The sequence below is a fragment of the Chlamydotis macqueenii genome, chromosome 7, assembly GCF_036417535.1.
Source record: "Chlamydotis macqueenii isolate bChlMac1 chromosome 7, bChlMac1.mat, whole genome shotgun sequence".
Classification (NCBI taxonomy): Eukaryota; Metazoa; Chordata; class Aves; order Otidiformes; family Otididae; genus Chlamydotis; species Chlamydotis macqueenii.
The window spans coordinates 13,559,339-13,574,721 of NC_141562.1; the positions used below are offsets into that span (position 1 = coordinate 13,559,339).

At 44.2% G+C, this 15,383-nt stretch overlaps 1 protein-coding gene across 1 annotated transcript; it reads left to right on the plus strand.

The window, feature by feature from the left end:
- The first annotated feature begins 1,293 nt into the window (after positions 1 to 1,293).
- TSPAN15 (tetraspanin 15) lies at positions 1,294 to 13,045 on the plus strand. Its single transcript, XM_086752294.1, has 8 exons — positions 1,294 to 1,389; positions 4,494 to 4,679; positions 6,095 to 6,169; positions 7,823 to 7,918; positions 8,921 to 9,037; positions 10,819 to 10,866; positions 12,078 to 12,194; positions 12,269 to 13,045. The coding sequence occupies exons 1-8, from the start codon at positions 1,294 to 1,296 to the stop codon at positions 12,419 to 12,421; spliced, it is 888 nt and encodes a 295-aa protein (XP_086608420.1). The 3' UTR covers positions 12,422 to 13,045.
- Positions 13,046 to 15,383: the final 2,338 nt, after the last annotated feature.

Here is a 15,383-nt window from a genome sequence, read left to right on the forward strand (position 1 = left end):
TACCGTCAGAAACCTGAGAGGCCATGAGCCGTTCTGTCGCCCAGGGACCTGGGCTGGATTATTTGTTTCCCAGAAGCAGAGTTTAGCACTGCGTGCAAAAGCAACGGCATTTTTTAATAACAGACTTATAAAAATCCATGAATGTTTTTAGGCTCTATAAAAGAGGTTTTGGTAGCAATCGCTGGTACATTGTACGTACCTAACAAAATGATGTGCGACCAACCACTCTCACAATTTTACGTACACAGCTCGGAGTTTTTCCAGTCAATGTTCTGGATAACTTAAGAATAAACGCTGCCGCGCTTCATCTTCCCTGATGCCAGGTGCTGATTTTCAACGCCGTTTGTCTGCGCTGGGCTAGGATGTAACAACCAGCTCTGTGATAGTTATCTGCCACTTCGAATGAGACTTTTTTTTTTTTTTTTCCTCCTCGAGGAAAATAGTCCTTTTGTGGGGGAGTGCCAGCTTGAAGAGGGATTGTTTCATTTCGCAGGCACGGATGGCACTTGCGGTTCATGATTGCTGTGTAAGGCCCAACACCGACTCGCTGTCAGGGTAGCGGGACGTGGGTAAACGTCGGCGTAGGCAGAAAACGTGGCCAGGGCAACATGCCCGTGAGCTGCTGTGTGATGACAGGGAGAAAGTTTTTAGCAGGGCCCGTTACGATAGGACCAGGGGTGATGGTTTTAAAATAGGAAGTAGATTCAGACTGGATATAAGGAAGAAATTTTTTTACACTGAGAATGGTGCAGCACGATGCCCAATTCCTGGAAAAGCCAGGTTGGACGGGGCTCTGAGCAACCTGATCTGGCCAAACCCTTCCGTGACTCTTTGCAGGATGGGACCTTCTTTGTGCAACTGCCTGGCTGTTACAACGAAAGGTAATATATATATATATTTTTTTTTTTTAATGATATCTCCAGCTGTGGGGTTAGTCCTGAAGGAGGAAGAGAAAAAAAAAAAGGAGGAAAAAAAAAAATAAAAAAAAAGAGAAAAATAAAAGGAAAAAAAAAAGTGGGAAATAAAGAAAAAAGGCAAGGAAAAAAAGAAAAAAAAAAAGAGGGGAAAGAAAAAGGAAAAAGCACAGCCGGGAGCGTGTCGCAAGCGAGTGGAAATCTCCGGCGTTCCCCGCTCCGTGGTCTTTGTGTCGGCCGCGCCGCTCGCGGGCACCCACTCGCGTCAGTGTCCCCGCTCCCGGAAGCGGCGGCGGCGGCGTCCCCGGGCCGCCGGGAAGGGGAGGGGAAGGGGAGGAGGAGGAGGAGGAGGAGGAGGGCGGCGGGCAGGTGCGGGAGGATGGCGGCGGGGGACCCGGAGCAAGTGCGGTACTGCGGGCGGCTCTCCTACCTCTGCCTCAAGCTCACCCTCGTCACCTACTCCACCGCCTTCTGGGTGAGCGGGGCGCGGGGGGTGCGCGGGGGGTGCCCCCCCACCCAAGGGTGCGTGGGGGGGCTGTCACGCCCGTGTCGCTGGGTGTAGCTCCCGGTCCTTCCCCAGGGACTGGCAGACCGGTTCTGGCGGATGGGGACTTGAGGTTTGGCTGACAAAAATCATTTGTGCGTCTATTAAAATACTGCTTTTCTTTCCTTCTTTTTTATTTTATTTTTCTTTGTTTCTTTTTTCTTTGATTTTTTTTGTTTTTCTTTGGTTTTTGTTTTATTTTGTTTTGTTTTTTTCTTTCTTTATTTTTTTTTCCCCTAAGATAGCTGGGCAAATCAAACCCTTTTCCCTGCGAAATCACTATACGGGATAATTCCCTTTCGGAGCCCTGGCGGGGGGGGCCTTCCATGCAGCTCTAAAACTTCAAGGCGCGGGTGTCAAACCCCCTTGCGCTGTCTCCCCAAAGCCGCAAAGCCCCCCAGCCCTGTGGCCGCTGGCTTCCCAAAGGCGGCTGGAAGGGGCCACGAGGGCTCGCTGGAAGGACTGCGGCTTTTCGAGATGCTTTTTCCGGGATGCTGAGGCGATGCGCTCCGGGCTGTACCGATGTGTTTGGGTGGGGTCTCTTTCTCCCTCTATCCAGTTTAAACAGAACGTGAAGCATTTGGGTGTAATTTGGACTTTTTGGGATGCCGGATCTCTTTTGTCCGTCTTAGCAAGCAAACCAACCAAGGAAAACCCTTGCGTTCAGGCTTCCGAAGTTTCCTTCCACAGCAGCTATTCCACAGGTGCAATTTTCAGAAAAAAAGAAACTTTTGCCCTGTTTTCCTTTGTGAAGGGCCGCGTGCGTTGGCTACCCCACGTTTATCCTCTGGCACCGAGGGCTGTTGCCGGCAGGATGTAATAATTAATCTGCGAGCAAGAGAAGGGCCCTTCCGGGACGTTTCTCCCAGTGTCTGTGGAAGACAAGTCATTTTTCTCACCTGGCTGAAAAAAAAAAAAAAAATTAAAAAATCTAATATTTTAAACAGAAGGCGCTCTTGAGCGGGCGCTTTATTTAATACCAAGTTTTGTAAACACAGGGTTAAAACCACTATTCCAGAAATAAATGCATTTCATTTCCCTTGGGAAAGCAATTTCCGTGCGTGCAAAAGCCCCGACGAAATCCGGGGATACTCGTCCAACGCGAGTGGAGGCCGGTTGTTTTTTTCCCCGCGGACGCGGTGCCAGTTTCCAAGCTGGGAGCCATGCTGAAGGTGAAAGGCTTAAAAAAAAAAAAAAAAAGGAAGGTCATAAAAGCATAAATCCTGCTTGTAAAGAACGAGGGGTTTCATTCTGGGGTTAGGTGGGGTTATTTTCCCCCAGTGATATTTTTCAATGCTTCTACTCACAGGCACCTTGGAATCTTTAAAACAAACAAAAAAATCTTTTTAATGTTTTGATGAAAAAACTGTGGCTAAGAAAAAGGCATTTTGGTAAAAAATCCTAGTCTTGAAACAGCGTGCTTCTGAAATTCAGATAATTCCCAACGAGTTTTAATACTTGTGGTTTATGTCTTTTTTTTTTTTTTTTTTTAATATATAAACAAGGACTGTACTAAGCTTCTTAATGGTGCTTTAGTGTTTGTAGAAGAATTTGCTTTTATTTGTGTTATCCACTGCTTTCTGAGCAGGGTGAGTGCAGTCTGGACACAAAGGTATAAAGTTTTTAGGTTTTGGGAATTTAAGATTTTATTTTTTTAAATAACAATCACAGAACTTCAGAAATAGTTATATGTGTGCAGTCACCGATTTTACAATCTGTAATTGTTTTGTGCGGTTCTGAGACTCTTTCCTCATTTTAAAAATACCTGTTTTAAAAAATTCCTGTTTTAAAAATACCAAACTGATTTGTTTATGTTGTCACCTGCTTGAAAATAAATTTATAGTTTATTACCAAAACCATTGAATTTTTTAAAGAACAAAGCTAACGCTACAAATGGACTATTTAGTAATTAAAAAACCTAATTGCAGTTTTACCGTAGAAGGATGTAAGTGTTAAATTTGGATACCGGTTCTCTGCCCACCGTGTTTTCTCTGCTGTCATCTGTAACCTGGCAGCCCAATTTCTGGATTTCTCGGAGCGGGGGTCGCTTGGGGTTCCTGCAGAGCCGTCGGGGCGGAAGAGGGGGGTGCTGTTTCTCAAATTGCCACAGTGATGGATTTGAGTCTGGGCTCTTCCCTGAGGGTGTGCCTGGTTGTTCTTCCATTGCAATTTTCATGATTAAGTGTTGTGGGCTTTTTTCCCCCCCCCCACCCCCAAATTCAGCATAACTCAAAGCGACTTGCAGCCTGCCGTAGGTTTAGTGCCAAATAATTTTGACTTAAGGGTGATTATTTTGATTGAAATATCTTTACCTTGTTAAATGAAAGGCATCATTTCTTGCTTCATGCTTCAGCTTTATCTGGTAGTTGATCGAGAAAGGGGTGTAATTTCAAACTTGCGGGTTTTTTTTGGTTTGTTTTTTTTTTTTTTTTTTTTTTTTTTTTTTTGAATTGGGTGCATTTCCCCTCACGGCAGGAGAAGTGGAGGTGTAGGGTACGTGTGGCTGTACACTCAACCTAAGTACAGTGGGAGCGATAGGGAGGGACATGTAATTAATTAGTTGATTAGAAATTGTGTTACGTTAGAGGCGTATGCATCTTCACGCGCATGTGTGTACGTAGACACGCGGAGGGAAGGACAGGCAGACACGCAAAGGAGGAACGTTAATGCCGTGGCATTTGCTAGTGAATGTAAAATATGCGATCTCAGATGAGTGATAAATTACATTTCAACCAGTGATGTGTGTTTCAATTTGTTTAACTTCCCTAATGTTAAAACATTATTAAATATATTTTTGAAATTAACAAATCTCAGTTGTTTTCCCAACTCAGCTTTTTGCTGCGTTAGTCTTTGAGGGTTTTTTTTGGGTTGGGTTTTTTTTTTTTTTAATCTAAACTTCTGCTTTGAGTGTTTCATTGTTTATAATTAGTTCTGAAGTGAGTAGTCGCAGGTTCCTGTGTACTCACAAAACTTCCCAGCTCTGTGTTTGCTGGGAGAAGGAGTAACATCTGTGCTCTTTTCTTTTTCTCTTTCAGATTATCGGAGCCCTTGTCCTCGCCGTTGGGATTTACGCAGAAGTTGAAAGACAGAAGTACAAAACTCTAGAAAGTGCCTTTCTAGCCCCAGCAATTATTTTAATACTTCTGGGCATTATAATGTTCCTGGTGTCTTTTGTGGGTGTGCTGGCTTCTTTGAGAGATAACTTATGCCTTCTTCAAGCAGTAAGTGTTGGGTTTTTTTTTTTAATTTTTAAGGCTTGTTGCTTTTGCTTTTCCATGCCACCTGAATCCAAACCCATAACTATGTCTGCATTGAAAAAAAAAATTAATAAAGTTGCTTTTTTGCTTTTAGTTAAATCTGAAACTGCTTGGGGAAGAGGAATTAGGGGAGGGAAGTTTCCAGAAGCCGAAAACGCCCTTGATGGGACGTTGAGCACAGAGCCGAGCTTTGGTCTCTGGTGGTTCTCCCAACGCTTCTCATTTCCAACCCCCAAGCCTGGAACACGGTGGGGATGTGGGGAAATGTGCGTTAGGATATTAGCTGTGTAGCGCCACAGGGCTTTGAGGGAGGGGCCCTGAGGGAGAAACAGAAGGGACGTGATTTTTCTCTCCACTGCCTCTGAAAGCATCAGTTTTAGGGAAATTCCTTTATAGCGCTGAGATACCTGTCCAGTGAATTCATGGCAGTCATACTGGGTATTGAGAGCACGGAAATTAAACCAGCTTTTGGGACGGAGGGGTTAGAGATTTATTTTCAGGTGAGAGATCCTAAAACTGGATCACTGGTGGAGTTTGCCACTGAGAAGCAGAAATAAATTCACGTAACAGCCACCTTTTATACCTGAAGAATCCTTTGGGTGGGAAAAACATCTCCAGTACCAGTGCGTCGCCATTATGTCGTGGTGTTGCTGTGGATTTCTTCGTGTTATTCATATTTTGCGTGTGCTTTGATAAAGCAGTCACGAGCGCGTTTGTGAGCATAGCGCACGACATGAATAAATAAATAAGAGAGCTAGCAGATGTAATTTTTCTTAACCACGGAAGTCCCGTTAGTGCCCGTCGTGCGGCCCCGGCGCTCAGCCAGCTCCGTAACACGGTGCAGCTTGGTTCCCTCTCCTGACCAACACGCTAAGAGGTACCCAGCCAGGATTTGGCTTTGATTTAACGCCGGCAATTCAGTAGAGAGTGGTTTGGATTACCTTAAGGCACTGCTTTATCCGAAAATGGAAGCTAACGGGTAAGCACTGTTTTTGTAGGAAGCATCAGAATATCGTGTTCGGTGTGGTTTGCAGCAGTCTGTTGATGCGCTGCTCCGGGATGCTGTCGTGGAGAGAAATATCTTGGCGTGATAAATGCGTCTCTTGGTTTTTAGCCCATTCGAAGCCGAAAAATAACGTGTTTGCCAACTGGGCAAAACGCAGAATGACTCACGTGAGGGGGAAAAAAGGCTTTCTTATATCATGAACAGTTTTATATGAACAAAACCATAATTTTATATATTTTTTTTAAAATGACATCACGTATGCAGAAGGCCAAATGTGTAAGCAATTAAATGTTACAGACTTAAGGGTGCTGATTGAAAGGAGCGATGGGGGTTTGTCCTGTTCAGGGACTGAATGGCAATTGTTTTTCCACAGTTCATGTACATTCTTGGCCTCTGCTTGCTGATCGAGCTGACGGGCGGAGTGGTGGCTCTGATCTTCAGGAACCAGGTGAGCCGCTTGCCTTTCAGTTGGGGTCACCACCGTGAACGTTGCTCGTGGCACAGCCGTGACGCTGAGGAAATAAAAATTGTCCCCTCAGTGCTAATTGATGGAGGTCTGAAGGCAGGTCCAGACTTTTCCGAGCTTTTCAGGTTCGGGAATGGATGGGATTGGTCAACTGTTTGGAGATGAATTCCAGATTAAAGAATTTGGACAAAATCCAGTAATTAAGAATGCACAATACGGGCAAAACGAGTTTCTAGCTCTTCCTGTATTACAAAGCACTTTCTTCTCATTTGCCTTCTGGGTCTCAGATTGCTGATTTGGGAAGTTCCCAGCTGGATTTGGAGACTTTCTTATTTTTTTTAGTGGCCAAAATGTTTTACAGTGTATAAGGGACAGCTGTTCCCTGCCCGCACCCATAAGTGACATAACTAATTTCTGTGGGAGACCTCATCATATGCAAGGATGCTGTAATTCTATAAAAACCTTAATTTTTCTAAATGGAAAGCAGCAGGATATCTTTTTTTTGTGTGTGTGTTAGAAATGTTTTAAAACATAAATATGTTCACCACGGCAAGTATTAGATTTCTATGCTTTAATTTTTTTTTATTTTTTTTTCCCCCAAATCTGCCAAAGCAGGAGCATTAAAAGGAGATGCTTGAATATTAAGACCTCTTCCCTCCCCACCCTAATCCTACTGATCTCATTTCCACAAAAAAGAAGTCATACATACTATGTTACATAGGTTATTTGAAAAAAAAAAAAACCCTTTAGGAAAGAAGGGAGCAGATCAGCCTGCCCGGTGTAGGAGTCCGGGTGTCACGGGATGCAGAGAATTTGCTTGACAGAAAATCAAAGAAATGCCAAAGATGGTATTTTGCTGAGTGGGCGAGGAAGAATTGCTATTGACTTTGGGACAAAGCACACATCTTGTTGGGTTTTTGTGCAGCAAGCATTTTCCCAGCAGATTTGTAGGCTGGCTGAGCAGGCCAGCGATGCTCGGGGACGGGGGGTTGGTTTGTTCCATGAGGTTAGGGGAGAAGTGGGGGTTAGGATTATCATTTTAGCAGCAGGGAAGTTGTTACGTTCTGGTTGTGATCAGTCTCAGTTTTTGCTGTGCTGAGATTGTGATAGATGTTGAAAACAAAATACTACTTTTTTTTCTTTCTTTTTCCTTTTTTTTTCCTTTTTTTTCCCCTTTTTTTTTTTTCTCCCCTCTCCTTTTTTTTCCTGATCTTTACAAACATTTTGCTGATTTAATTTCTAATATGCCAAGCTGAGGAGATGCCGTTTTACATCTGCCACCGGTCCAATGCCAGATTTCTCAAAGCAACCACTGTGAAACATACAGCTACACTTTTTATTTTTTTTCTACTTACGGTGGAATAAAGCTCTTTATCTGGCAAAATAGTAAATCAGTGTCGCACTGTTAGCACTTCTCAGCACAGAACCAGCAGTTGGGCTGCTCCCTTAAAAGAGAACAAATGCTCAGTCATTTCAGAACCCTGCTAGGATGTATTTTTAACTGGTATTTGTTTTTTCTTTAAAAAAAAAAAAAAGCCTTTCCTTTTGTGCTCATCAGTCACACTTGTCACGTTAACCTGCTTTTTTGTTTTGGCACATGTAACCTGCGAATCTTGTTTAACTTCTGCCTTCTAGACAATCAAATTTTTGAACGATAATATACGAAGAGGAATTGAGAATTACTACGACGATTTAGACTTCAAGAACATCATGGATTCTGTTCAAAAGCAGGTTTGTTTTGGTTTTTTTTTTTTGTGTTTTTCCCCCCCACCCCCTGAGACTAATTCCATGCCGAGATGCGCAGGTCCTCAGCGACAGCTTTGGGATAAGCATCTCAATGACGCGAGAAATTTGGTGGCAATTAGGTTGTTTGAACCCGGGCCGTTGTATTTTCACTCGAGGGCACGTAGCAAACTCTTTGACGAGGGGGTTATTCGAAGGAAGCATACATACCTATAATTAAAACTCAGAAATTGTGGTGAGCCTGGCTGAGCATTACTTAATGGCACATGTAGTTGACTCACGGCCACATTTTTATTTATTTATTTTTTTTTTTAAGGCTGCTGTGTTGAAGTGTTTATTGGATTATTGGAGAGTTCTGCCATACAGTGTAGAGACCATAGAAGAAGCAGAAAATGTTCAGAAAAGTGATGTCAGGTCCCATGTCATGTCAATGACCATGCCAAATAATGATTAAAAAAAAAAAAGAGTTCATTTAGGAAATGATATGTTCTATGACATCGTTATGGAGATGGCAGCCTGCTTTGAAAAACAGAGTTAGCATGGCAAGTCTGTCAAAAGCCAGCCATCCGGAGAAAATATTGTCATTAGACGTTGTAGCGCTTTAAAGTTTCCATGCGCTGCCCGTACTTATGTGCGTGTACAGCGAATACACAGTTTAGGAATTAAATAAACTGCTGCTTTTCCTGGTGTTTAAAATACAAAGTGAATATTTGTATGAACTCAGTGTAAACTTACAGTATTTGTTTGCCAGATCTCAGTTCTAGTAAATTACACCCAAAATGTTTTGGTAAGAATTTTTGCTGTGCCTTATAGGAACACTTTTGGCTTTTTGACTCATTTAGAAATCAAAAAAGTGGATTACAGCTGGGTAGCTCAGTGCTCTTAAAATTGCTTTATTCTTACTTTGTTTTCTATTTACTAGAAAAGTTTCCATTAAAATATAAAGTTTTTTTTTTTTCCTTTGCCTTTTGTGTCGGTTTTTTTTTCCAGTTTAAGTGCTGTGGTGGGGAAGATTATAAAGATTGGTCGCAAAACGTCTACCACAACTGTGCGGCGCCAGGACCGCTGGCCTGCGGGGTGCCCTACACCTGCTGCGTCACAAATAAGGTATTGGCATCGATACCTTAAAAACCCATCCTTGAAATCCTCCCTGGAAGGACACCCTGTCAGCCGGAGTCCGGACCAGTTTCTTGGTCTGTGATGAACTGGTGTTAACTGGTGCTGGCAGCAGTAGGAGCGGGCGTTAATGATGTCGTGCGAACCCCCCGTTTTATGTAAATTTTAGCAGTTTTTAATTCATTGCTTGTCATTTGAGGGTTGAACGTAACTCTGAATTTGGTGACGAACTGATCCTCGTGATGGATAGCCGACCGGTGCCTGTTACGTGCTGGCCTTCCAGTATCTGCCTTGAGCGTGGATGTTTGTTTAAAAAAAAAAAAAAAAAAAGGGAAAATAAATGCAGCCATTGTGTGGGTAATCCTGCTAGGTGTTGCCGAGGAATGTGTGTAATACGAAGGTGTTTATTCCGTACGCTTACACATTTTTTGTCTGTGAGAAAGGGTCTGTTTAAATCTGCGCTGAGCTGTGATTTATTCTCAGAAACCCAAGCTAAACAGTTACGCTTCAAGCCTTTAGGTGTTTGAGAACAAGAAAGCCGTGTATATGAAAATAATATCTGCTGGTCCAGAGTGGCGCTGAGCGGGAGATAAAAGTGTTAAGCTCAGGAAAGTTAATCAAAAGGTAGGGAGAAACCCTAAAATAACAAGCAAAGTTCAGCAAGGTGCTGCAGTACGTGAGGGCTCGTGGCTGCGTGGCGGCACCGGGATGCCGTCGATGTGCCCGGCGAAGTCCAGGCGGAGAGACCGACACCGTGACTGCGTGGCTGGCTGCCTTGGAGGGGGAAAATAAAAAAAAAGCCAACCAGAAGATGCATAAATCTTTCTATGTTTGACAAGTGCTTCCAAATACAGGCTGGTTTCTGTCCTGGAAAACTGCAGATACGGTTTGTGATTACTCATTCGCCTTGTAGTCATGGAAAAGTCCCGCTCATGTCGGGGGTTGGATCCTCATCCTCTTAAAAAACCCTGTGCTCAGATGAGCCAGGGAGGGCTCTGAAGGGATTATTGTCAAGTCCAAGTGTTTATTAAAGACTTACTCTAGTGTAACAGATAAAGATCAGTACCCAAATGCCTACAAACTTCTATTTCTAATGGATTTATCTCTGGTGCACACGTTTTCTTGTGCCACGGTGTCCAGCTGGAAAATGCTGGGAAACCCGTGCGCAATATGAAATGGCTGCACAAAATGTTAGTGGTCTGTGATGAGTGCAAGCACCTCGTCTTTTTTAAAATATATGGATTTTATATTCATCTATATAATGATACATAAAAATACTTTATAATAAATCTGTAAAATTTATAAAATGTTCATGTAAGCACTCATAGTATGGGACGTTATTTGGGGTTTAGATATTTCTGTGCTTACATTTGTCAGCGTGATGGCCTGAGGGCCCTGTTAACCCCTGGTTTTCTTAATAAGATGTGTGAAGGTATTAAGGCCGTGAAATTAAAACCAGCTGTTTGTTCTGGCGAAGCAGCTGCGGCGTACGGCTCTCTTGTAGCTTGCTTTGGTTTCTGTTGCCACGCGGGTTTTGTTGGATGGAAAGGTTCAAATGTCTTGTGTCGTGACACGCTGGCAATAGCAATTTCTCTAAAATCACGTAGAGCTCTAATTCTGACCCTGTGGGTACTGGAAGAAACTGGTGCTGGACTGGGAAGTAACCCTTGTTGTTGCTTTTATATTAGCTGGGTGGACAGAAGAAGAGCAAAAATACTCTTTTTTTTTTGTTTGTTTTTTGCTGTAGTTTATATTTGTTGTTTTCTTTTCAGACAGGCATTATCAACACTATGTGCGGATACAAAACCATCGACAAAGAGGTAACGTAACCAGTGTCCACCCTGTCGTGGCAAAGGGTGATGCTTCTCTGATTTTTTTTTTTTTGGTCAGTTCTAAAATTGTCTTCTGCATGCTTAAATCTACCAGACAGTTAAATTGATTTTATCTGGAATAACTTTCATACATTACAAAAATTTAATACGAAGAAAGACGCTTCAGTAGTTTTAAGCAGCGGCTTGAGTTGGGGAAAGCTTTCAGTCCTTAAAGCCAAAGTTTCCCACCGAGTGAAATTGGTTTCGGTGAAGCCAACATAGCTGTTTCTAAGTATTTTGTGTCCCAATAATGCGTGTTTTTGTTCTGGAGCCTGTAACGGTTATTCCTGGAAGAGGAGCGGGACTTACCGGGTGGTGCTGGCGGCCTTCTCCTCCCTCCAGGAGCGGGATGGGGCCTCCTCCTCTGGTTCTCCCTCTTGGGAATAGCCCCGGTGACTCCAGAGTAGAGGCGGCCAGCTCAAGGCACTAATTACGGAGCGATTAAGAAGGGCAATTGGTAATTGGATCTGCCACCGGTTGTCCACTCGTGGCGTTGGAGTTGGTCTAAAAAAGCCCCTCTCTCATTTGAGGCACTTGGTGCACAATGCCGGCCTCAGTTCTTGGTTTTTGGGATTACTGCTTATCTTCACGTATGACCCGTCTTCGTTTAGATTCCTTGATTTATGGCTTAATCGCCTCGAAGCCCCAGCCTGGCTCTGAGGCCCAGAACACTTCAGCATGTGCTTAACTTTACCCCATTCATCTGCGTAGGACCCTCTGGGGCCTTGAGTGCTTTCTGTATTGTGGGTCACGGTGCAGCGGGACTGGATCCGAAATCCTCTGGCGCCTGCCCCCTTTTTTTAGAGTCTGTTGCAAAACACTTGGTCGGCAGTTTGTGTTTTTTTTTCCATGGCTTGGAAGCAGAGATAAAATCTAAAGGGAGGCCTTCTCTGCTTTCCAAGTGGCCTAAAATGGCAACCGGATGCGTTTCCTTTAGAAAAGTAGTTGCAAAAAAAAAAAAAAAAAGATAACTTGTTCAGATGTGGAACAGCTTGAAAACAGATGGAAGAATTAGTGATGAGGTCAGTGGCAAATTCCATGGGTTTAAAGAGATGGGAAGTCGGACCAAGTTTCCCTCCCTGAAATTTGAATTGTCACGCGTTACTGCGTCATCCGCCAGTGCGACCGCCTGCCGTAATGCCCGCTGTGTTTTCTTGCAGCGCTTGAGCCTTCAGCACATCATTTACGTCCGTGGGTGCACGAACGCCGTGCTTATTTGGTTTTTGGACAACTACAGCATCATGGCCGGCGTGCTGCTCGGCATACTGCTGCCCCAGGTAAGAAGGGACCGGCAGTCACTATGGTATGCGTTATCCCACTTAATTATATTTAATTCTGTCTCGTTCCGCAGTTCCTGGGAGTGTTGTTGTCCTTGCTGTACATAACTCGGGTGGAAGATATCATCACAGAGCACAAGCTGAGCGAGAGACTGTTTGAGGAAGCGCAGCAGAGATCTGCCTCCGAGTTTGCTGAAGCCGGCTGCTGCATGTGTTACCCGGGCTGACTTCGGAAACCGCAAATACGGTTAAAAAAAAGGCAAATCCACCTGTTCGCACTGGCTATTGCAGACTGCGGGTGTAGTGAATCAGCCGGCGGACTGTAGCCTCGGTGCTCTCGGCGCATCTGCAGCCAAAGACGCGCCCGGAAGAGCTCTGCGCTGCCGGCGACGCCGCTGCGGTATTGCAGCACTGCCGGAACATGCGCTTTTGTGGATCATTAAATCTGATTTTTTTTTTTTTTTTTTGCATGATTGCGGAGTGATAACGCAGCTGGGAAAACGATTTTGGGAAGATTTGAAGGTAGATTTCTGGAAAGAGCCTTTGCGTCTCGGGATGCCACGTTTGAATGTTTGTCCTTTCCAACTTGATTTTCTTACTCCTTCCAAAAAGGATTTCTTGCCAATCTACGTGGTGAATATTAAACATGTGTTTAATACATTTTTTTTATGCTAATCCTGGTGAGTTTACTGACAATAATGGATGTGATGCTGAACACTTTAATTGCTCAGTCTGTTGTGCCTTTTAATAATGGGGCAAATGCCAACGTCGAATCAGTCAGGTAATGCTTGATATATTTTTAATGCAATTTATTACTGTCTGGCTTTTGTATAAACTTACGGGACGTTTGAGTCTTGTATGTACTGTATTTTTCCTCTAGTAAATTAACTAGATGATCTATGACATTTTGGGGGAGAGTTCTGTATGTTGAGGTGTTCCTAAATTTTGTTATTCTTGTCAAAATAAAAAAGATAAGTGGATTTTTTTTTAGGAAAAAAAAAAAAAGACAAAGATTTTGTTTAAAACACTTTTTATTTTCTTACCTAAGTTTAAGCCTGTCCCTCGAACGCTGAATCAAAAGCATATCTTGAGCTGTGATTCTGGCTTGCGTGCTGACTTGCCCGGGGTTTTGGATGGAGTCGCTGGAGGTCGGCACTCGCTTGCATCTCTTAGTGAATCGGAGACAATGCCTGGGACAACACCAAGAGCTCTGGGGTTTTTCTTGTTGTTGCTTTGTCCTGAGCATTTCTCTGCAGTCTTTCCAGCTCCAGCAAGGCTTGCAGGCAGAATGCAAAACCGAATTATCACGATGCGTCAAATAAACGAATTCAGGATGGGTTTGGTTTATAGCTGGTCTTTGCGAATCTCTTCTTTCCTGGCGCTCTGCTAAGCCACACAGAGGAATATCTGATATTATTCTTCCTTGCTGCTTTTCTTCTTCTTCTTTTTATTATTATTATTTTTTTTTAATATTTTCTTGTCCTGGACATGTTTTTTGCTTTCTTCAAAACTCCGCGATTGCTGCTTAGCTCTCCGCCTTCATTTCTGAGGAAGCTGTGTGCCTTTCCAGGAGCCAAAAAAATGACTCCTCCAAGTTCTCTGGTGTCTCTGACGGCAGAGAGAGAGAGAAATCCCGCAGTGTTACCAAGCCCATCGTCCGCTGCGCCATGTTATTTCCCACATGGCACGCTCTAGCGTTGGGTACCACGCGTGGTTACGTGTTTAACTGTTCCGTATCGTTGCCACCTCCCATTTTCCTGGTCTCTCTCTTGAATAATGTGTTTTGGCAAGTTAAGGAGCACAGTGCATTTTAAGGGTGGATTTGTGTACAAAGAGAGGAAGGGAAAAAGAAAGGGGCAGTTTCAGAGGACCAAGCCAGCTGCTGGGGAAGGACAGGAAGATTGAAGCTGAAACTGGAGAGTGGGAGCCGAAAGCATCAGGAGCTGAGGTATCGCCAGAGGCAGAGCCGTGCCCTGGCCTTCAGCAAGACGGGACCAACGCTCAAATTTGAGACGGCAGGAAGGCCGTAAGGAATTGTGAAGGAGGGAATGCCAGAGGTAATTTTTCTTTGCTGACAAATTCTTTACTAATAGTGTCCTGTAAAATGTTTAAAGTAGAAGATAGCCAGGAAAGCAGGAGATGATGGAAGCGTGGCTAAAATTAGTCTGGTTTCAATGGAACAGGGAGAGTATTTGAGGATACCTGGGAGCAATTCTCCTTTAAATCTGTAGGCTGAACTGAATTTTCAGCCATCCCCAGTGCTCTCTGTCATACACAGTGTTTGAGGGGAGGGTTTACCTAACAATCATGGGTTTAAATGAGTGTTACTCTTTAATAAAGGATGGATTCAAATCCCATTCCCTCAGATCTGAGGAAATCAGCTCTTCCCTTCACAGGCCCATGGTGACTGGACGGAAGGATGATGCTGATCGGGAGGTGGCTGGAGGAGAGGGATGCAGTAGGTCTCTGCTCAGCTGAAAGTTGCTTTTAAAACGGGTGAAAAACACTAGTCTAACTCAATTCTTGCCTTCCTGGCAGGAGCAGCCACAGCTGGACTGCTCCTCGCAGGTGCATCCTTAACCTGCTCTTAGAAATGCTCCTTGCCCGCTGCTTAAAAGACTGAGGCAACTCTGCAGAAATCCAGCCGCGGGCTTGGCACGGTGCTGGGACGATGCGCGCTGACGAGCTGCAGCATCCTGCTGGGTATACGCTCTATGATGATGTTACGCGACAAAAAAATCCGTAATTGGTGCAGCGCTGGAGGGGAAATGGGGAACAGCTCTCCCTCTGCTGGTGCAGGCATGCCACATCGCCAGGCATTTAAATCTCTGCTGGCCCTGAATTAAATCTTCCGCGGGCTTCGTCACCCCCCGGGAGCTGGAAACCCCTCGTTAGCCCCGAACCTCTGCAGCGATTGGCGTCTCTCCGTAAGACACTCGGGATACGGCTGCTGGTTGCAACCTGACTTGGAAAAGCAGCCTCGGAGGCAGGATGAGCTAATTTCCTTCTGATGGGGAAAAAAAAAAAAAATGTTTACAATCTAAAAGCCATTTAACTGAAAGTTGTGTTGCAGATTTGTGTTCCTAAGGCCCTGTTCCTCACTAGGACTCCCCAGTGCTTGTGATTTTCTGTACAAGCTGATTACTCACAGGCACCTGCGCGGGTTGAGGAATTGGTTTTTGGTAAGGA

Coding starts and splice junctions, on each gene's coding strand:
- TSPAN15 (XM_086752294.1), top strand. CDS start 1,294: ATGGCGGCGGGGGACCCGGAGCAAGTGCGGTACTGCGGGCGGCTCTCC. Junction 7,919..8,920: donor TGGATTCTGTTCAAAAGCAG/GTTTGTTTTGGT, acceptor TTTTTTTTCCAG/TTTAAGTGCTGTGGTGGGGA. Junction 9,038..10,818: donor CCTGCTGCGTCACAAATAAG/GTATTGGCATCG, acceptor TTTTCTTTTCAG/ACAGGCATTATCAACACTAT.